General features: G+C 35.3%; 3 protein-coding genes across 6 annotated transcripts; 1 reads left to right on the top strand and 2 right to left on the bottom strand.

The window, feature by feature from the left end:
• Positions 1–1,572: 1,572 nt before the first annotated feature.
• On the bottom strand, positions 1,573–3,106 carry LOC128011755 (ceramide-1-phosphate transfer protein). Of its 2 annotated transcripts, none has more exons than XM_052594459.1 (2): positions 2,865–3,106; positions 1,573–2,548 (listed from the first exon to the last, which is right to left on the bottom strand). In XM_052594459.1, the coding sequence occupies exons 1-2, from the start codon at positions 2,975–2,977 to the stop codon at positions 2,026–2,028; spliced, it is 636 nt and encodes a 211-aa protein (XP_052450419.1). In that variant the 5' UTR covers positions 2,978–3,106; the 3' UTR covers positions 1,573–2,025. The 2 variants fall into 2 exon arrangements, with proteins under 2 accessions (XP_052450419.1, XP_052450421.1); XM_052594461.1 differs by having other exon boundaries at positions 1,573–2,505; positions 2,865–3,025.
• Positions 3,107–5,206: 2,100 nt separating this feature from the next.
• Positions 5,207–21,953, top strand: LOC128012141 (integrator complex subunit 11). Of its 2 annotated transcripts, none has more exons than XM_052595159.1 (17): positions 5,207–5,485; positions 5,762–5,859; positions 5,953–6,026; positions 6,114–6,342; positions 7,249–7,347; positions 7,444–7,478; positions 7,567–7,705; positions 7,822–7,886; positions 8,018–8,207; positions 8,921–9,004; positions 9,115–9,204; positions 9,919–10,081; positions 10,264–10,374; positions 10,665–10,726; positions 10,809–10,951; positions 12,838–12,967; positions 21,089–21,953. In XM_052595159.1, the coding sequence occupies exons 1-17, from the start codon at positions 5,458–5,460 to the stop codon at positions 21,143–21,145; spliced, it is 1,797 nt and encodes a 598-aa protein (XP_052451119.1). In that variant the 5' UTR covers positions 5,207–5,457; the 3' UTR covers positions 21,146–21,953. The 2 variants fall into 2 exon arrangements, with proteins under 2 accessions (XP_052451119.1, XP_052451118.1); XM_052595158.1 differs by lacking the exon at positions 21,089–21,953 and adding an exon at positions 13,851–13,983.
• Positions 14,196–16,134, bottom strand: LOC128012142 (lysophosphatidic acid receptor 4-like). 2 transcript variants are annotated; one of them, XM_052595160.1, is made up of 2 exons: positions 15,979–16,134; positions 14,196–15,540 (listed from the first exon to the last, which is right to left on the bottom strand). In XM_052595160.1, exon 2 carries the CDS (start codon positions 15,387–15,389, stop codon positions 14,475–14,477), a length of 915 nt encoding a protein of 304 aa, XP_052451120.1. In that variant the 5' UTR covers positions 15,390–15,540; positions 15,979–16,134; the 3' UTR covers positions 14,196–14,474. The 2 variants fall into 2 exon arrangements, with proteins under 2 accessions (XP_052451120.1, XP_052451121.1); XM_052595161.1 differs by having other exon boundaries at positions 14,196–15,537; positions 15,979–16,105.
• Positions 21,954–22,285: the final 332 nt, after the last annotated feature.

Below are 22,285 nucleotides of genomic sequence, written 5' to 3'. Positions count from 1 at the left end.
GTTATTTTTCTTGTTTGTGGTACAATATAATGCTATAATTTATTTATTCATTTATTTTCAGGTTGTTATAAATATATATATTACATTTAATATATAAATTATATATATATAATCACGGTCACATTTTATGTTATTTCATATCGTTACTCATGAATTCATGTGGGATATTTACTAATATGAGATATTCACATCTCCTAAAAACCTTTAAGCAATTTGAGGCCAAAAAAGTCACTTTGGAAGAAACGTGAAAAAAAAAATATATATATTAGAGCTGCACGATTAATCGTTAAAAGATCGCGATCTCGATTCAGACACCCTCTCGATCTCATTTCTAAAAGACGACGATCTTCAAATCCGTGCGCGCACTGCCGCTGACACAGAGAGAGCTCTTACCATGTTTGGTTAAGAAACATCTTCACAAACAGTCTTTTCAACTACACAGTATTATATCTGTCTTACAGTCATTTATATTATCACAGAAATACTGGGATAAAGTTTATAGTTTAAATATAAACATTGATGTCTATATGGCAGCGATCAAAATATAACAAATCCCCTTTTGAAAGTACTGCGCTTTAAATAACGTTTGTGTCGATTGCATTGTTTCACCAATAGGTGGCGACAAGTGTCTTAATTTATTTGTCAATGAATTAATTTTTCATTCAAGAGAATCGTTCAAAAACGCTGATTCATCCAGAAATGAAACAAGTGTAGTAGGTTTATGAGTGAGTCGTTGAATCAGTGATCTAAACAACTTTTTCATCATTCTAATATTAAAAAAACTGGGGTTTTAAATATATTATATATACACTACCAGTCAAAAGTTTTTGAACCATAAGATGTGTAATGTTTTTTTAAAGTCTCTTCTGCTCACCAAACTATATTTATCTGATCCAAAGTACAGCAAAAACAGTAAAGTTTTGAAATATTTTTACCATTTAAAATAACTGCTTTCACTTGAATGTATTTTAAAATGTAATTTATTTCTGTGGTGTGCAGCTGTATTTTCAGCATCATTACTCCAGTCTTCAGTGTCACATGATCTTCAGAAATCATTCTAATATGCTGTTTTGCCGTTCAAAAAAAACATTATTATTATTATTATTATTATTATGTTGAAAACAGATGAGTAGATTTTTTTCAGGTTTCTTTGATAGAAAGTTCAGAAGAACAATAATTGTGTGTAATATAAATATTTTGTTATAAATGTCTTTGTCACACTTGATCAATTTAAAGAATCCTTGCAAAATAAAATAATTAATTTATATACTTGTGATAATGATAATGTTAATAGTAATAATAATAATAAAGAAACGTAGGAGAATCGTGATCTCTATATGAGATCAAAAAATCGTGATTCTCAATTTATCCAGAATCGTGCAGCCCTAATATATAGATTAACTAAATAGCGTTGTATTGCTTGCTAAAAAGTATGTGGTTTGTTAATCTGTAAATGAAGTTTTTAATACTGAAAGTAGTAAATACCATCATCCCAAAAATTATTGCTCAGTGTTATTTTAATTTTAAATATAATATGAGAAAAACCATAACAAAAACACATTCCTTAGAAAATTATTTTCAATTATTTAATTACATATTATTTATACATTCACTACAAAATCCCCGCTTTGTAGTTTCAACAAAACTGCAGATGTATGACGCACATTCGACATGAATTCAAGTAAAAGTATTTCCAATAAAATAATTAACACTCACGAAAAAAAGAGCTATATATTCAAATATACATTAGTTCACTTTTAAATTCTAATTTAAATATGTATCATGCACATCCTTTGCCTTTAAATAGCTTTATATTGTTCCCTAAGCTCAAATATATTGAAGTACACCCAGCATTTAATGCCCACTTGGTGTTGTGTAGTTGATAGCTTAAAATGAGCATTAAATCTGCATATTGCATGTTTGTTTGGTTTATAAAAAGCCAGACAAATAAGTTGATGTTTGTAGATGTGCCACAAGGATTGTGTATTAATTAGTGTTAAGATAAAAATACATCTCAGCCCCCCTCTATGGCAACTCCAGGAGGTTGTTCTTCGCATACAAGTCTTCTGTGATCTGGTAGACTTCAGCAATGAGAGGCAAAGACTCTCCCAACAGAGCCACCACTTGCGTGTGATCCCCCGCATTCATCACATCAAAGAATGTGTCCCGCCCTGGAAGGACACAGAACGCCACGCCGACAGCTTTCCGGATGAGCCAGGGGTGGTGCTGAGCCAGAGACTCGTTATAGGCATCAGAACACATGACGGAGGTCTTGCTGTCCTCGCTGCTGGTTCGTAGTCTCTCCAGGAACAGCTCCAGCCAGCGCAGAGCCCGATGGAGCCTCAGAAGAGTGCGGCAGCCAGATTCTGGGTGGCTGTCTCTTTTGGTGAGGTCCACCAGGTCATTCTCCAGCTCATACTTCACCATGGACTGGATGGTGGCATAATAGGACCCGTTTTCTCCTGAGAGGAAGTTCTCTAGGATCTGGATTTTGCTGACCACATCCTTGGAGATGAAAGAAAACACGTTCCCTAAACTATTCATGAAGCTGATGGTGGGAAAAAAATAGGGATTTACATTACTGCATTTTTTTTTTTTTTTATTGCTCATAGTCTTTATACACAGATGGCTTTTCTAAATTTTTTGACCAATGCATTTTACAGCTGAGCATTAAAAGCTTTTAAATGACAATATACATTTACATTCATTCAAAATAATAATTAAATATAAAATAAAATGTTCTTAATATTTCACGAGATGTGGCATCACTTCTTTAAATATCCCACGACTATAATATAGACAGTATAAAAACAGTAAATAAACAGTATAAAACAATATATAAACAGTATAAAAAAGGTACTCACGAGACCAGCTCTTGCCATCCTGCTATATAATATTTAATGTAAACCTCCTTATTCTCACTCATACTTGATCTGAATGCTTCCAGAACCTTTTGGAGACTGAATGTATCTGCCATGTCTGGAAAAAAATCCTATATATTAATTTTCAGTAGCTTATGTGTTCTTCATTGGGATAATATCGCTGTAAATAATTTGCTTTCCTCTTGATTCTCTTCCGGGATTTTTTTTCAAGCAACGTTAGACCAATCAAATCGTGTTTTTCATGTCACATGACAAGAAGTGCCATGTGATTGGACTTTGGTTTTGGCCCTCTGTAGTTGTAAATACCTAGACGCCTCATTGGCCGCTTTGAGCCGTTGCCGCGATACGTCAACGCGTCCGCCATGTTAGTGATGGCAAGACTGCCTTAAAACCTAAAACAAATGAAAGTAAACGGGGGAGCTGCGGTTTTTACTGAATAAAAACACGTTCTCACTTACCAACCAATTTCAGAGATTAAAAAACAGTTAAAAAAATTTTTGCCTCCAGTTGATTAGTAAGGTTTGGAAAATTATTAATTGAAAGATCACATTTGTCTCACTTGATGATTTATATATATATATATATATATATATATATATATATATATATATATATATATATATATATATATATATATATATATATATATATATATATATATATAGAAAATCCTCTGAATCAATCTCAGCTCAAGAAACACATTTTATTTAAGTTTTCAGTTCTGCCTTTCTCTGGGAATAGAGTGGTTTATTTGTGAAGACAAAACCTGACTAATAAACATTAATTCCCCACCACTTCCCTCAAGATTTTCTATTTTATTCAATTAATGAGTCAAATAATGTAAAATACTTGACGGTGCTTGCTTGACATTTTGTTCTATAATGCACATTAAACACACTCATGCAGAAAACACTCATTTTGAAACAGTGGTTTGTTTTTCCATATATGTTGGGCGGCACTTTGGAGCCTGTTTGCGACTCGGTTGATTCAGATCGGCACTTCGGAGCTTGTTCGCGACTCTGTTGACTCAGATCGGCACTTCGGAGCCTGTTCGCGACTCTGTTGATTCAGATCGGCACATCGGAGCATGTTCGCGACTCGGTTGATTCAGATCGGCACTTCGGAGCCTGTTTGCGACTCAGTTGATTCAGATCGGCACTTCGGAGCCTGTTCGCGACTCTGTTGATTCAGATCGGCACTTCGGAGCCTGTTCGCGACTCAGTTGATTCAGATCGGCACTTCGGAGCCTGTTCGCGACTCGGTTGATTCAGATCGGGACTTCGGAGCCTGTTCGCGACTCGGTTGATTCAGATCGGCACTTCGGAGTCTGTTCGCTACTCTGTTGATTCAGATCGGGACTTCGGAGCCTGTTCCTGACTCTGTTGATTCAGATCAGCACTTCGGAGCCTGTTCCTGACTCTGTTGATTCAGATCAGCACTTCGGAGTCTGTTTTTATTATCGTGTGACGGTTTGTAGGTGTCCAATCTGTCGATGAGTCAGGTATGTTTTCTTCTGTCCTGATGTGAGAGTTATGAGAGTTGCCCGCTCCAATATGGCGGCGATGTTGACGTGCGGTCGAGCGGCCAATGAGGCGTCTAGGTATTTATATGTCTATGGTTGTATAGTAAGTTTTAACCGAGCGGCAACCTCGCGCTCTCTCTCGTGAGGCCAATAAGGAAGTGACTAAAACTGCAAATCATCGACTGGCCGCTTGAGGCTGGCTGCAGAAGAGAGTCAGTCCCATAGACTCCCCATGTTAAAATGCCCAACTTTACAGCAGAAAAAAACATGTTTACAGCCTGGTTCAAAAAATGATTTTGGTCTATATTGCTAATTTTGCCCTTCATGACAACTGTGAGGGGGATGCATTTTTTTATAACTCATCCGTTTAAATTATATTAAGCCTTAAAGTTCTGCATAATTAAGGGCGTGGTCACTTGAGTGACAGGTGGATTGCCGCTGCTGACAATGCCGTCGCGCTAGGTGGGCGTGGCTTCATCAATCAGCTCCCGCCTTTTTGCCCATTTTCGATTATCCGGGAGAGTCGTGCGGTGACGCGCTGCCAAGATGCCAATCAGAAACGAGCATGATAGGTCCAAGCCACCAGCGCTGTGAAAAGTAACAGTTACCACGTGACATGTCTGTTTTAGTTTACTTTACTAGTGGACCTGGTAGTAATTTATTCATGAATAATAATTATAATAAAATACTGTATTACCCATTAAATTGAAATAAACAGTAAATAATTAAAATAATCAAATTGTTCTTTAGAAACAAATGGGCCACTACGCCACGCCCACATCGGTACCCGATGAAATTCTATTGAATTCTACTCTCTTGTCATGCAGTGGCGTGAAGTTGTTTAGCTTGTTGTGCTAACCGGTGTCTGATTGATCCACTATTTGAACACTTTAAAAAGTCATAGCTTACTTTTGGTTTACATCCCTTGTAAGCTGACTGACATGCACCCCTCAAGTGTTCATATCCGGCTAAAGTACAGTCAACGTTAGTGTTTGACCATCAGTCTCTTGTAAACATAAAACATTCATTTCTGAGCTTTTCAAAGCTGTCAAGATGCCCGAAATCAGAGTTACGCCTTTAGGTAAGAAGTTGACTTGATTTTTAAATAAAACTTATTAAAAACGTTAATAAATAAGAAATTATTAAATATATAAGTTAATGCTTAACAAATAATATTGTGCAGTATTAGTAGTTGGTGTGTGTGTGTGTGTGTGTGTGTGTGTGTGTATATATATATATATATATATATATATATATATATATATATATATATATATATATATATATACAGAAATAAATATAATATAAATGTTCATATAAATATGCTTTCTAAATGTGTGTATCTGTTGTTTTGCAGGGGCTGGTCAGGATGTTGGCCGCAGCTGTATTTTGGTCTCCATCGGAGGCAAAAACATTATGCTTGACTGTGGGATGCATATGGGCTACAATGACGATGTGCGTTACAACAGTTATTGCTATCTTCATTTGTTTGTATTTTGAGCATAATAGTTGAAGACTATCCCCTTTACTTTCTGTGTTCATTTTCAGAGACGTTTCCCAGATTTCAGTTACATTACTCAAAACGGTCGCCTCACCGATTTCTTGGACTGTGTTATTATAAGGTTAGTTTGTATTTGACATGTTATGTGACTGTTGTGTGTTTTTTTTTGTTCTCCACTGTGATTTATATATATTTTTGTTCTGCTCAGTCATTTCCACCTGGATCACTGTGGTGCTCTTCCTTACATGAGCGAGATGGTGGGTTACGACGGGCCCATCTACATGACCCACCCCACCAAAGCCATCTGCCCCATTCTGCTGGAGGACTTCAGAAAGATCACCGTAGACAAAAAGGGAGAGACCAACTTCTTCACTTCACAGATGATCAAAGACTGCATGAAGAAAGTTGTGCCACTCAACCTCCACCAAACAGTTCAGGTGAAGTTTACAATTTTTACAATTCACATTAATGAAGTGAATTAATTTTATGTATTGTTATAAATAAAAAATAACAAAAAAAAATCATTTTAGTAAACTTATTAATGATTAAGGAAGTCGTGGCCTAATGGTTAGAGAGTCGGACTCGCAATCGAAAGGTTGTGAGTTCGAGTCTCGGGCTGGAAGGAATTGTGGGTGGGGGGAGTGCATGTACAGTTCTCTCTCCACCTTCAATACCATGACTGAGGTGCCCTTGAGCAGCATAAATGGCTGCCCACTGCTCCGGGTGTGTGTTCACAGTGTGTGTGTGTGTTCACTGCTCTGTGTGTGTGCACTTTGGATGGGTTAAAAGCAGAGCACAAATTCAGAGTATGGGTCACCATACTTGGCTGTATGTCACGTCACTTTCACTTTCTTTAATGAATTTTAAGTGTTTTGTTATTGTAAAATTTCCTTATTGAAAATGTTGAAAAACATTTTTGTCTTACAAATAACGTAATCATCAAATTAATTTATAAATATTTGTAATATTTTTATTTATATTTAAATAAATATTAATATATTTTATTTATTTCAATCTACTGTTAATGCATTTTTTATTGTGTAATAATAATAATAATAATAATAATAATAATTGTAATAATTATTATTCAGTTATGCATGTTTTGTGATATTTCTTTCATTTCTTATTTTCTTTATTGTAATAAAATAATTACATTTTAAAAATAATTTTTTAGATGCATAATAATATTTTTAATTGAATATTTTTTTTGTTTATATGTAGAATGTATTTAGATGTTCTGATGGATTTTGCTGTAGTACACTTTCCCCACTGAAAAGCCAGAATTGTATTTAGTCTGATTTAATAATAATAATTTTTTTGCATGTTTTTATTTTTTTTTCCAGGTTGACGAGGAGCTTGAGATCAAAGCGTACTATGCAGGTCATGTGCTGGGAGCCGCCATGGTTCAAATCAAAGTCGGCTCAGAGTCTGTCGTCTACACCGTGAGTGTCACATTGCTAATTACATACATACTCCAATTTTAAGATGTTCCAGCTGATGACATCATTTGCAAATGATATATAAATCTGTTGTTATAGGGAGATTACAACATGACACCAGACAGACATTTAGGGTGAGTAAAATCTCTTCCTTTGTCATTATTTTATGTACATTTTGGTTCGATTAATTCCGGTTAAATTAAGTCAGGTTTAAATTCTCAGAGCTGCTTGGATTGACAAATGCCGGCCAGATCTTCTGATATCAGAGTCCACATACGCCACCACGATCAGAGACTCCAAACGCTGCAGGGAAAGAGATTTCCTCAAGAAGGTCCACGAAACTGTGGAAAGAGGAGGGAAGGTAATTAAGGCACATAAATATATGTAGAATTCAGTGGGTATTTATCCACTCATCCAGATTTTAAAGCCTTTTTTAAAAGTGTCTTTGTTCTGTTCATCCCGGTGTCTCTGTTTTAGGTCTTGATTCCAGTGTTTGCTCTGGGAAGAGCACAAGAACTCTGTATTCTGTTGGAAACATTTTGGTGAGCTTGTACAGTCGTTTGCTGCGTACAGTTTTTGAATACGTTTAATATAGTGAATTCTGTTAGAACACACTTAAAAGCTCTGTGTTGAAACAGAATTGTGTGTAATTGCTGGCTGTTCGTTTTACCAGGGAAAGAATGAATCTGAAAGCCCCCATTTACTTCTCCACCGGTCTGACTGAGAAAGCCAATCACTACTACAAGCTCTTCATCACCTGGACCAATCAGAAGATCCGCAAGACCTTCGTACAAAGAAACATGTTCGAGTTCAAGCACATCAAAGCCTTTGATCGCTCGTATGCTGATAACCCTGGACCAATGGTGAGACGGCTGCAAAGAAATGTGTATAACTGATCATTTATCATTGAATCTGCAAGCCCACAAAGAGATATTCATGCATTTTTATTATAAAAAATATTATCTATTTTAATTTCATATTAAATGATACATGTAGAAACTTTCTAGAATATTAAGTAGTATAAAAAAAGTGGATTGATTTCTTTAAATCTGATTTTCTACTATTAATATTAATAAAAAAAAATATCTAATACATATACTCTGATAATTGATACATTATTAATGGATGTTTATTGCAAAATTATTATTACTATTATTTGTATTAAGATGATGGTTAAATAATGCATATAGGAGCCTTTTAGAATATTAAACATGACGTGTTAAATCTTATTTTTTTAATTATTTTTTTTCCTTATTTTGATAAACATTTAATTTGTATGAGTTACATAAAAAAAAAAACAATTGTAGTATTTAAAATGATTTCCCGCTAATAGGTTGTTTCATCCGTCGCTGAATAAATCAGTGAAAAGTAAATCTTTTTGGTTATCAGAATCAAAAGGGTTGAGATTTGGTTTGAATCTTGATTGCCAAGGCCTCTAATTTTAAGTCCTAGGTAGAGCTAGCTTTTTCTGCTGTTTCAGAATTATCAAAAAATAGTTGATAGATTGTTGGAAAGTGGAATAAATGAGTTCATGATATTCTGGAATATCAGAGACATTGTTATTCTGTTCCCTCAGGTTGTGTTTGCCACCCCTGGAATGTTGCATGCTGGCCAATCTTTACTGATATTCAAGAAATGGGCCGGCAATGAAAAGAACATGGTAAAACCCCTTATGTTACTGAGACTTGCGTATCACTTCAACTCATTCAAAGCCCGCTTTGGCTCGAAATAGAAGATATGTTTATTAAGTTGAATATATTTATTTTCTAGGTCATCATGCCAGGGTACTGTGTGCAAGGCACTGTGGGACACAAGATCTTGAATGGACAGAAAAAACTGGAGATGGAGGGAAGAGCAACGGTAATAACTGGCACTGATTTTAACTGAGCTTCACTAGATGGCATCAGAGAACTCTGAGCTGTAGTTTATATTATCCAGTTTCCCATAAAAATCTTTTCATTTTTACCCTCTCTAACCACACCTGAACTTTATTTACGTCAAACCTCTATAATTTACATATGCATCTCTGGATTTAAGTCTCATGCACTAAAATTTTCAAATACTTAATATGAAAGCATCAATATTGTGAATTGTTGCCATTAAAAATACCTGTTTTCTATTGTAATATATTTTAATAATAATAATGATAATAATAATAATAATAATAAAATAACTGAGCAGTAAATCAGCATATTAGGAATATTTCTAAAGGATCATGAGACTGGAGTAATGGATGCTTTAGGAGTAATAACAGGGATAATTATATTTCAAAATCCAGTATAGAAAACAGTTATTTAAAATTGTAATGATATTACAGTTTTTAGTGTATGTTTAATCAAATAAAAAGTGAAAGTGATGTGGCCAAGTATGGTGACCCATACTCAGAATTAGTGCACTGCATTTAACCCATCCGAAGTGCGCACACACACCCAGAGCAGTATAAATGCAGCCTTAGGTGAGCATAGAAGACTTCTTTAAAGCCATAAAAAAAAAAAAAAAAAAAAAAAAAAAAAAAAAAAAGATAATTTTTTCCAAACTGTTGGCTGGTGTTGTATGCGGGGTGTGTGTCTTTAGTTGGATGTGAAGCTACAGGTGGAGTACATGTCCTTCAGTGCTCATGCTGACGCTAAAGGCATCATGCAGTTGATCCGCATGGCAGAACCCAGAAACATGCTGCTGGTGCACGGAGAGGCCAAGAAAATGGAGTTCCTCAAAGACAAGATCGAGCAGGAGTTCAGTAAGTCATTTCAACTTTGGACTGTACGGCATGCTTGCTAATTTCCAGTTTTGTGATTTTATTTATTTTTTTATTGTGAACTTTAGGGATACAAATACAACACAAAATTGTGGGATATGATCACTTTAAGTAGTGTAAATAGTTTTCATGTTGTCTTTGTGCTGATGTTTTACCCCATGCAGGTATCAGCTGCTATATGCCAGCCAATGGAGAGACGACGAGCATAGTGACGAACCCCAGCGTCCCCGTGGACATCTCGCTCAACCTGCTGAAGAGAGAGATGGCTCTCGGAGGTGTTTATTGACTCCCACCGACTCCTTTAGTTGACCTGAAATGCCAAAATATCTTTTTGTTATGTGGGTCTTGTAGTTTTATGCTTTTCCTCTTTTAGTTTGAGTTTCTGGATCCCATATATAATATAAGCATGCATTATTGATTTTACACCGTGCACAAATTAAACTGATTTTTGTGTTTACTTTTATTTGGTATGACACATTCACTAACTGCAATATATATATATATATATATTTAAACATTAACATACAAATACATTGTGACAGGATTTCTTATGAAACTGTTACAGGTCCCTTGCCTGATGCTAAAAGACCTCGCACCATGCATGGGACATTAATAATGAAGGACGATGTAAGTCAGATTATTTATTCATCATTTATTTGACTAATATAAGGTTTCAGACGCTGTTTTCTGAATATGTGTGTCTGTGTAGAGTCTGCGGCTGGTTTCTCCAGAACAGGCTCTTAAAGAACTGGGTCTCAGCGAACACCAGCTGCGCTTCACCTGCCGTGTGCTGCTCCACGACCCCCACAGCGACACCGACACACTCGGCCGCATCTACACACACCTCAAGAGGTCAGCAAACTATACCACACACTTTTCTGTTGCAAAAATGGATGCAGTTAATCATGCATGTAACAGGGTTCACTTAAAAATGTTAGAAACTTTTCTAACTTTTTTAAATTTAAATAAAGCAGAAATACAATTAAATTGAAATATTAGAACAGATTAGAAAAATGTAATTAATCCTAAATTTAAAATAATAAAGGCTGAAATGCCAGATTGCTTACTAGAAATGAATAAAAAGAAAACGTCATCTAAAACTGCAACTGAAATAAGAACAAATAAAATCTAGATAGAAGTAATTCTAAAAAATAATGACAAAATGCAAAACAGTTACTAAATATGAAACTAAAAAAATAAATTAAAGCGTATTCTAAATATTTATAAAAACTGTAATAGATTATATAAATAATGCAAAAAACGATACTGGTATGTATATTAAGTAAAGCAAATTTTTCTAACCTTCAGATTAATTGAAGCTTGAAGGTCGTGTTTTTCCAAGTCCACAGTGGTGTGGGATGTGTTAAACGCTGAATTAACACTTAGGGGTTGGGTGAGACTTCTTCAGCAGTTTTAACTTCGGAGACACAGTTTTGTGACATGAAAATGAAAGGAGACTAATGGAAACGGGGCTCAAAATGCCACTGCAAAGTACAGCTTTATTTAAGTTGGGGGAAAAACTTTATTTTTCTTAAAAAGTTGGTTGAGTCACTGCCGATAGCCTTGTGTGCAGCACGCTGACCTACAGCACTGCTGCGCTACGGGCGTCCCGAGATCGAGTCCCAGCTCGTGGACCTTTCCAAGTCCCTCTCCCAATTCACTGAACTGTCCTATCAAAGCAAAAAACACAACTCTGCATGCGTCCATCCATCAGAGTTTATGTTGTCAGAGAGTAAAGCAAACTATGAAAGTCTGATTTATGAACAATTTACTGTTGTAAACCTTTTTTAATAAGTTAAATAGATTGACAAAGCAGTGTCAAATGTGTAGTTTGAATCTGAGTCACTTAGACAGTAAATTATTCAGAGCTGGAGTTATTTATCCAGAGAGTAATATATTCAGGAAAGTTAGAATCAAATAAAACTTGCAATCATTTTAGGTTTTTGGAGACTTGCATCAGTCTATCTACAGGCCTGTTATTCATATAACAAAGTGTAATTAAATATCCACGGCAAAGCTTTGGTATAACTACAATGGAGTTTTAGTGCCATGTTAAAGATTACAAGGTTCAAGTCATAATATTTAGCGAAAGTTGAAATTATGAGAATAAAATTGTAGCAATGTGAGAATAAAGTTAAAATATTTTGAGAATAAAAAATACAAATTACGAGAATAAAGCCAAAATATTTTGAGAATAAAGTCAAATGATGACAAATTCTTTCAAAATATTATAATTTAATACATTTATATTATAATTTATTAATTGGTACGATTTAATTTTCGTTATTATTCTCTGAACATTTTTACTTTATTCTTGAAACATTCCGATTTTATTCTCTTAATTTCAATTTTCTTGTAAAATGTTGTCATTTTTCTTGTAATTTTTACGACTTTAATCTCGTAATCTTATTTTTTTATTTTTTATTATTGTTATTCAACTTGGCACTAAAACGCCATTGCATGTAATCAATTTAAATCAATTCTAATAAATTCAAATATTTGAATTTTTTCGAAGTTAAAAAAGCTATTTCACATTCTTGGTACTCAGTCATTTCACCCAAATGTTCGCCCCTCAGTGAATGACACATTTACCTTTCCTCCAGCCACAGTGTAAATGCCAGTCCCTATGGGCAGCTATAAGGTTTGAGGTTCCTATATGTGCATGAACCACACATGTGGTTCATACTTTCAGAAAGGTCTCATGAGAGGTCAAGTCTGTTTTTCATTCTCTCTTACAGTGTATTGAAAAGTTACAGCATCCAGCACGTCTCAGACGGCACCGTCATCGTGGAATCCATCGTTATTAAAGTGACATCCTCGGCCGAGGAGCCCAACCTCAAAGTCATTCTGCTGTCCTGGAGCTATCAGGTGAACAAATGTGATGATCTAAATCTCTAATAAATGAAACTGGATTATATTGTCTCAAGTAAGTTATATTTTGGGTTTGTTTATGTGGAACAATACACTTTTTTTTTTGTCTTGTGGTCACATCAGGAATTTACAGCACCTCACTGCCCACAAGGGGAAATTATTGCACTTATGTTTCCAAACCAAGACTGGTGTCACCAAGTGCCTGGCTTAACAAACATGCATAAAATCACATTCTTCAGTATATTGCAGGCTGTCACAAATGGATTGCAATTGAAACAGCAACAAGTGTGTGAGAAAGTGTGAATATGTGTTGTCACCTTCTCACGTGGTTTACATTACATTTGTCTAATATTGCATCTTCTAAAAATGTCTCTGACCGCACCAAGACACACTCAGTGGATTCAGAGCTTGTACTTAATTAGACTCTTTTTTTAAATAAGCTTAATTTGAATCTGCAGCGAAGCAATGGATTGATCAAAAATGACCGTAAAAGCATTTAGAATGTTACAAAAGATTTTTTATTTCAAATAAATGCTGTTCCTTTGAAGGTTCTATTCTTTAAAAAATCCTGGAGAAAAAAATAAGAACTTTTTCTTGAGCAGCAAATCAGTATGATAGTATGATTTCTGAAGCTCAAGTAACACCGAAGACTGTAGTGATGGCTGCTGAAAATTCATCTTGGCATCAGAGAAATAAATTACATTTTATTATGAATAATATAAAATGTATTAAAATAGACATCTGTCGTGTAAAGTGTAATAACATTTTGCAAGTATGACAGGTTTTACTAAATTTGGCTGAAATGAATGCAACCAAAAAAAAAACTATATATCACATTTGAGATGTACAATTTTAGCTTGTTTCTCATTGTGTCCCTCAGGATGAAGAATTGGGGAGTTTCTTGTCTACGTTGTTAAAGAAAGGTCTGCCTTCGTGACCGGAGACACTTGATGACATTTGATGTTTGTCGTCGGTTAAGAGAAATGACAATAAAGTTTTTTTTTTTAGTAAAATTGACAGAATTGTGATTTGTGAAAATATATTTATTTCTTAGCTGCAGATAAAAGTTAAACAATTTTTTTTTTTAAAGGTAAGTATTCATAATTTGAGACAAAATACAGTGATGATGATACAGACATTTACATCTACTAATATATGTAATATTTCAAAGGTAAGAAACGAGACACAAAAAAAAAAAAATTCTGTGAACCACTGAAATGACAAGTCAGTAAAATTCAGAGCCGACTCAATTGGGAATCAGTTTAGCTGCCAAGATCATAAAAAAAGCCAAATATTGGCCAATATATCAGTCTATCAATAAGTTTCCTTGTTTGATTTTGGCACTGTATTAGTACAATTATATGGGAAATATCCTGACTCCGATTCTTCAAGCCACACTGGAGTCCATATTTCTGTATTGCAGTTTTTTTGGCTTTACGGATTCATTTTAGGTGCTTTCTTTCCTCTCTTGAAATAGTTCATTTGGAACGAAGCTTTCAGAAGCTCAAAAGCAATTGGAAATGGAATAAACACCCATTTTCTTCTTCAGCCTCAGTCTTTTGGGCCTCCACTTGTAGTGACCCGTGGCAAAGTAGTACAGAAGCGGGTCCAAGATGCTGTTTAGACTGACCAGAGCCATGGTCACCCTACGGAGGATGAAAATCATGTCATTCTCTTTGATGTTTTTCAAGCGTGTCATGAGGTACGCAAGATGCACGGTGTGATAAGGAAGGAAACACAGAAGGGTGATGGTTAGGATGGCGTAGATGATCCGCCGTGCCCCGCGGGCGGTGGAGTTGTTGATCCGGGCGATGCGATGGGCCACGATGGGGTAACAAACCAGGATGACCGCAGAGGGCAGAAGGGATCCAAAAATAAGACTGGTTATGCTGTAGGGCGCCAAGTCGCTCCACTCTTCTTGACTGAAGCCCTCAAAACACATGTTCCCTTTGCTTGATAATGGGCATTTTAACATTAATGCCAACATAGCCGACCCAGAGACCAACCATACAGCGGTGCTCACCAGCGCTGTGAGGTTCGTGTTGCGAAGCTTCAGGTAGGTGTGAGGGTGGAGGGTGGCGATGTAGCGGTCCACGCAGATGCAGGTCATGAAGCTGATGCTGATGTAGATGTTGGCGAAGAAGATCGTACCAGTGATGCGACACATGGCATCGCCAAATATCCAGTTGCTGTCATTGAGGTGGTAGTGGATTCGAAATGGCAGGGCGAACAAGAAAATCATGTCAGCCACGGCCAGGTTTATGATGTATATGTTTGAAGGAGATTTCTGTTTGATTTTAAAGATGAAGTAATACAAAGCTCCGAGGTTTCCAATCAATCCGAAAAACAAGACCAGACTGTAGACGGGTGTAAAGAGATAGCGCTGGAAATTAATTTGGAGTTCGGTTATGTTTTCCATGTCCTTGGGTAAATAAGATTTTAGAGATCTGCTCACATCAACTGCCAAGATGACTTGCTAGAATTATAATAAATGCATTGTTCGTTATTTGAGTTAGTACTGTGCTTTTCGGTTCCCCATCGGGATAGAGGTGAAAGTCCGTGAGTTTCTGCTGTGAAAATAAAATATTAGAGTTTATCATGTACTGTAAATCACCCTAACGTGAATTGCACAAAGTGTTTATCATGCAAACAGCTGCCAGGTTCAATACAACATTAGAATTTTTACAAGTACACAAAATGAGTTTGCTACATCATGTCAAAACGTGTTGTGGCTGCACTTCTAAAACAGTGAGAAGTATATTTAATCGTTTATGGATGAATTGATCAACTGACTTCCATTATAAGTGCCTCATTAAGAAATGAACGTTGTGAGGTAATCAACGAGTGCTGTCGATGGAGTATAACTGAATATTCAGTTAAAGCAAAAACGGATTTCTATGGCGATTTATAATTTAAGAAACGTATTAATTTATACAAAAAATATAAAATTGAAGCATACATCACACTCAGAAAATAATTCAAATAACTTTGATGTAACGTTAACTTACAGTAGAAGCGTCCTTAATCCCGTCGACCCCGAGTTAATGTAAAAAGCACATTATTTTCAGAGCAAGTCTTATGAAAGCTAGCTGTTGTTCTGTCAGTGGTGGAAACTTATTGTGAGCACTGTGGTTTTACGCGGTGATATGAAAAGACAGAACAGGAAATCCAGAAAATGCTGCCTCCCCCGGTGTTTTGAGGGCGCTGTGGGGGACATGCAGACATTTTAACCCGTGCATTACATGTTCCACTCAATGAACTATTGTGTCTAGACACTTTAAAGGTGGAAGTGTAAAATGAGTCACATTGGAACTGAAGGGTGGTCGTATACTGCATTGACTGAGAGTGAAAGTGCACTGTACGACCAAAGTGTAGACTACGACCAATATAGGCCTATGAGTCGTTACTCTCTTTTAGCTTATCGCATTGCTTCTTTTCTGTTTTTGTTACTCTTGTGTAGAATCAGATTTGCTGATTTAAATTAGTCTCTGAAACCTAAAAAAAAAAAAAATTGACTTTATGTGATAAACATCTCCAATCATTGATGGTCTAGACACTAGATGGCGCTTTAAAGCTGTTATAACGATATTATGGACTGAAAGTAACATTTCTTCAACCCAACCAAATTATATTTTATCATATATATCAACTTTCATCTGCTATTATTTTGTATGATAATGGTGCTTTCCAAGGCAGTCATTACTAATACTATTACTATTTTAACAAATTAAAGCCCTAAATAATCTAATCCTTCATGTGTTGAAAATTCGATTAGATTTTTTTCCCAATATATATTTTAAAATATATAAAATTAATATTTTTGAATGAAGTGTTTAAAAATATACTTTGCCTACAATGAAGGCTTATTTCAATCCAATAAAAAATTATTAATTTATTAGCTACAGACTCATGAGGACAGTCAATTTCATTTAGGATTCTGTAAAAGCCATCGTGCTGAATGGAAAAGGCTGCGTTGAAGTTTGAATCAGAGAGGACAAGAATGAGATTTGTGTTTTGGTTTAAGGGCCACATTAAGGGCCTTTATATAGTGACAGATGAATTCAGTGAATACAACCCCATCACATTCCACACTTCCTGTGAGGATGAGCTTGGCATTCATGATGGAAAAGGGCTCTGAAATGAAGCTTTTCCGTTGTCAAATTTATAAACTGATTGTGAAAGAACAGCATTTTGTTGGTTAGCATTTTAGCTCTTGATACAGTAAGTGGCTGAAAATCAATAGGATAAAGTGCAGATAAGCATGTTTTATCAAGATGATAAAGAAACTTTGCTTTCACTATTAAGATAGCATGGAGAGATCTGAAATAGTCTTTCTTCCCTTCATTTTTTAAAAATGTATTATTGAATTGTCTAAAATTACTGTTTACATTAAAAAAGTTAATTTAGTATCACAGATATATTATTTTTTTATATCTGAATTTGTTTTTATTTTTTTATAATTTTTTAACATGTCTGTATAGCTATTAGAGCAGTAACAATTTATATTTGGATGCTTTCACACAAAGTTGCATTGCATTCAAGTACATGATATTTTGGTTACACTTTACATGAAGCCTTTATAATGCATTATACATTTTTTATGCATTTTTAATGCATGAATTATTTCTTTTAATGCACCTCATAATGCACTGGTGTATAATTATAATAATGTATAATAATTGTACCAATAGTTAGCCTAATACATTATAAAACCATTTATTTATATATTTATATTTACATACTTGGAAACTAGAAAACACAAGCCAAACTTACAATTTCAGACATTACAGTGAATCTGCAATGTATCATAATGCAATTGCACTTGGTTATAATTATTTATGAAAAGATAAATACAACACTTATTTTCTTATATATATATATATATATATATATATATATATATATATATATATATATTTTACAGACTTATGCACATAAGTCTGTAAATCTTAAAGCAAGCATAAGACATAATGCTTTACAAAGTCATGCTACAAAATGTTGAGAGAGGATGTTTGCACTGAACTGCATGACAGATTATCTTTGATGCATTCATCTTTAATGTGCTGTAACTTAAGGATGTGGTGCTTTGGCAACTGAAGCATCTCGATGCTGAATTAAAAGTGCCAGGATGGTAAAACTGTTAAATCACCAGAAATTCAAAAGAAACTGAAATTGAGCAGTCACCTTCTGTAACATCCTGCCCTACATGTGACCTCTCATCTAATGGTCTGATGAATGTAAGTAGTATGTTTAATTGGAGAGTTGACTTCATCTAATGTTGGGAATCTGACCTATAAATAGGAGCAGATGGTGTTTCCCACCCTAACCACCTGCTCAAGTGAAGCTTAGGATTTTCTGGAAACCATGTGAGGTCAGATGCTGTTTGTTTGGCATGTAGAGAGTCACATGCTTGTAAGAATCCATTCAAACACTAGTTGCAACAACATATTGCTTTTTTTATTGAGTTTACAGAAATACAAAGCGTAATTCCCAAACTGAATCACATGTATTCAGAATTTCCTTTGACTTCTTGTGTTCCAAATTAGTAGTTAACTCTAAGTTGTAATGTGGCAGAAAAACTTTGTATGTTGAATTATTGTTAGGGAGGAAAAAGAATATACCAAATATGTCATTATGATTCAACCCATGGTTTAAAAATATAGGTTGAGCTGAACTTGAGAAACAGATGAGTCAGATTCAGTGACGAATCATTCAGACTGGATTTGTGAAGTTTTATTACAAGTTCAGACTAAAAGTAAACCGTTCTGAATGCATGAACACATCAAATAAGCCTAAAGGGGTCATATGATGTGATTAAAATTTTTCCTTTCTCTTTGGAGTGTTATAAGCTCTTGGTGCATGAAGAAGATCTGTCAAGTTGCAAAGACTATAGTCTTAAAACCAAAGAGATATTCTTTATCAAAGTTAAGACTCTGCCACACCCCCTAACACGTCTCGTTCAAACACGCCCCACATATCTACATCACGATGTGGAAATATTTGTGTAATGCCGCCCAAAAAAGAAGGCGTGGTTTCAGTAACACAGTTAGTGTTGAAGCAGTCATGTCAGAGAGATGCTGTTTTTTTTGTTTTGTTTTTTTTTAAATAGAATAATCTTCTACCATATTTATATATATATGACAAAGAGTAATAAATCAATTCCATTTGTTGTTATCAACAACATGAAGTTCAAATTACATCAAAGTTTCCCAAACTGGGCTTGTGAAGGAACATGCAGGGAGTTTATGAGTTTAATGAAAAGCTAATAATGAATTAAATCATAAAAATGTTCAGTTAAAACAAATAACCATAACCAACATCAGTGAACCAAGAACATGCAAATGTAAAAAATAACCGACTGAGTGATAATTTAAATTAAGATGAATGTGTTAATCAGTAGTTAATGCAATATTGAAACACTTCTTAATAAAATTAAAATGATATTTTCAAATCAAGTAGTAAAATGCCTTGTAACCACCTGACTTTCTGGGAATATATAAGCAGTATCTATTTTAAAAAAATAAAAGGAAGCATTAGGGAGAATCAATAAATCATGAATAAATTATTACCATTGTGTAAACATATAATAAATAAAAAGTAACTAGTCTGATTATGAGCATTTTCAAATGTAATTTAATCTAATTACAAGTACTTAATTTTTGGAATCTGATTATAATCCAGATTGCAAGTAATCAGTTAACACCCAGCTCTGTAAATATTATCATGCATTAATGATTTTACAGCATTACATTTTTTTTTTACAAAAACTGAATTATTTATGCACGCATCCACCAACTGCAAAATAACAAAATGTAACAAAATGTTTGCACCATTTTGAATCTTATTGGTACAATTGTCCAGATCCTTCATGCTGATCCTAAAAATAAAACTAAAATAAACTCTGGCCTGGTCAAATAATCCAATTTACATCATATTTGCAATATGTTTCTCATTGCTACTTCCATTTTTCAGACCCATTAAATGTTTAATTGCTACCAGATGGTCTAAAAACCAGCTTTATGGGTTTATTTATTTATTTTAACTGTTATAACTTGGCATTTAAAAATGCACTTGAGACTTAGTTTAAGATGTTGGCATATGGGTCTGTCATAGTCTCATATGTTCTGGTGACTTGGACTGAGCTGCTGAATCTATTTTATTGGAGCTAAAGGATGTTTAGTAAAATTTAGTAGGCTATGTTGCAAGACTGAGTTATTTCCTGCTAATCAGTTCTGAACGTTTGTCTGTGTAGCCGTTGATTCACTGAGATGATGAATTGTTGCCAGTTTGTGGTTCTGATGGGAAGAATTTGAATCTCATGGAACAGAAAAACTAAAAAAATCTGACTGCAGAGACTAAAACACTTCCCACAAAAAAGGCCAGAGTATGTACTAAAAAAATGCAAACACACTGAGGATGAATAATGGATCAGAGACAGACCGAATTAGAGAGAGAGAGAGAGAGAAAACATGCATAATACACTGTTGGCAAGAAAGTGGCTGAATCACTCCAGTGGCTTTGAGTTGTAGCACCTGCAGTCAGAAATGATACTGTTACATACGGTGTGTAATCAGTGGAGAGTTTACATCTTCCAGCTGGAGAAAGAGGGAAAGAGAAAAATAGAGAGCGCTGAGAAGTGCTGGGATCAAAAGTAGGTCATTCTCCCTGAGACTCGCATCTCTCGCAGCAAATCCCCCAATCCACACTGCTGCAGCACATGTGCCTGAGATGAGAGAAGAACCGACAAAATCTGATCTGACAGGACACGGCCACAATACAGCTGCTCATGCGCTCTGTTGTTCTGCTTTGGCCTATATTGACTCGTTTCTTTCTGTCTGTCTGTCTGTCTGTCTATCTTACGCAGAGGTGTCAGACATGAGCTATTAGAATTTCCTTTATTCTGAACGGTTTATTCTGAATAATCTGCTCCATTAATGAGATATTAAGATGTAGAATTCTTTATGGAATGCCAGCAAAAATAATGGAACAACTTCAACAGAAGAGATGGAATACTTCTTGTAAATCTCTCTCTCTCTCTCTCTCTCTCTCTCTCTCTCTCTCTCTATCTCTCTCTCTCTCTCTCTCTCACTCCTCTGCCTTTTTTCATTACTAATTTAGATTGCTGACTCAACAGATACCAAAAAAAAAAAAAAAAAATCCAGCTTTGATCTGTGAAAGTTGTGGAGAAAGCTCTGGGGAAGGGAGACAGGAGAATGGGAAGTCTCACTGGATTTGAAAGCGCTCTAATTTTAACACCCGTAAGAGAGCAGAGGAGGTTTGGCATGTGAGACGCAGCTGGAGGCTGAGAGCAGATACAGACACGTGTGCTCTGGTGTCCTCACGATCTCACAGCGGCTGATTCCATCACTGCTGGTGTCCCGAGGCCCGGAATCAGCATTTCAGTCATGCTGAAATGGAGAAACTATTTGCTGTTTGTGTTTAGTCACAGGAAGGTTTTGACTGAAGCTGGCCTGAGTCACTCAAATGACAACACCATGTTGGAGCAGCAGCGTTTCGGGCGACCCGAGTTCAAGTCCCGGCCTGAGGTGCTTCATGATCCCATTCCCCTCTCTCCTTTACTTCTCTTCTCAAACTATCCTGTCAAAATATAGGTAAAAGGGCCAAAACTGTCATTTTAAAAGACAATACAATAGGCTTATCTGGGACGTTATAAGCTTTAATAATGGGGATTGTTTCTGAAAATATAGGACTATACATTTTAATCAGAATTAGTAAATGATCTAATCTTCTTTATTGCTGCATCGAGTGAACCTCTGGATGATTGCTTATGGATTTGACTATGTAATCAAATTTACCCCTTTAACAGATTTATTTCTGTATGTATACATGCATGTAACTCAAAAAGATTTAGATTCACGCTTAAAAACAAAAAAACACAATGTTTAAAAACTTATTAGAGGTACTTTATGCAGTTTTGCTTTTAAAGTTAATTTTAACATATTTTAAGGATGTTTAGCTGTTTTATCTGGACATTAATGCATTTTAAGTGTTCACTTTTATTGTTTGCTTAAATAAAAGTGAAGTGTTTCAGTGTGGTGTTTGCCTGTGGATAACTCTGCAACATTGTGTCTGCAGCACAAATGCTCAGTGATGAATTATGCTCTGATGATTAAGACTTTGAGCTAGACATTTGTTCTAAATCTCAGTATGAGCAATAACAATGTGACTTAACTTCCTAGCCCACCTCAAACAAACTGTCACGGACAGTCCAAGCCTATTCTGACATCTCAAGTGTGGAAAAAAGGGAATGACATCATTCCAATTTATGGGCATGGCTTTCCCTGCGTGGGACAA

Source organism: Carassius gibelio, chromosome B23 (assembly GCF_023724105.1).
Source record: "Carassius gibelio isolate Cgi1373 ecotype wild population from Czech Republic chromosome B23, carGib1.2-hapl.c, whole genome shotgun sequence".
NCBI lineage: Eukaryota > Metazoa > Chordata > Actinopteri > Cypriniformes > Cyprinidae > Carassius > Carassius gibelio.
This window is presented reverse-complemented; position numbering and strand designations above follow the sequence as displayed.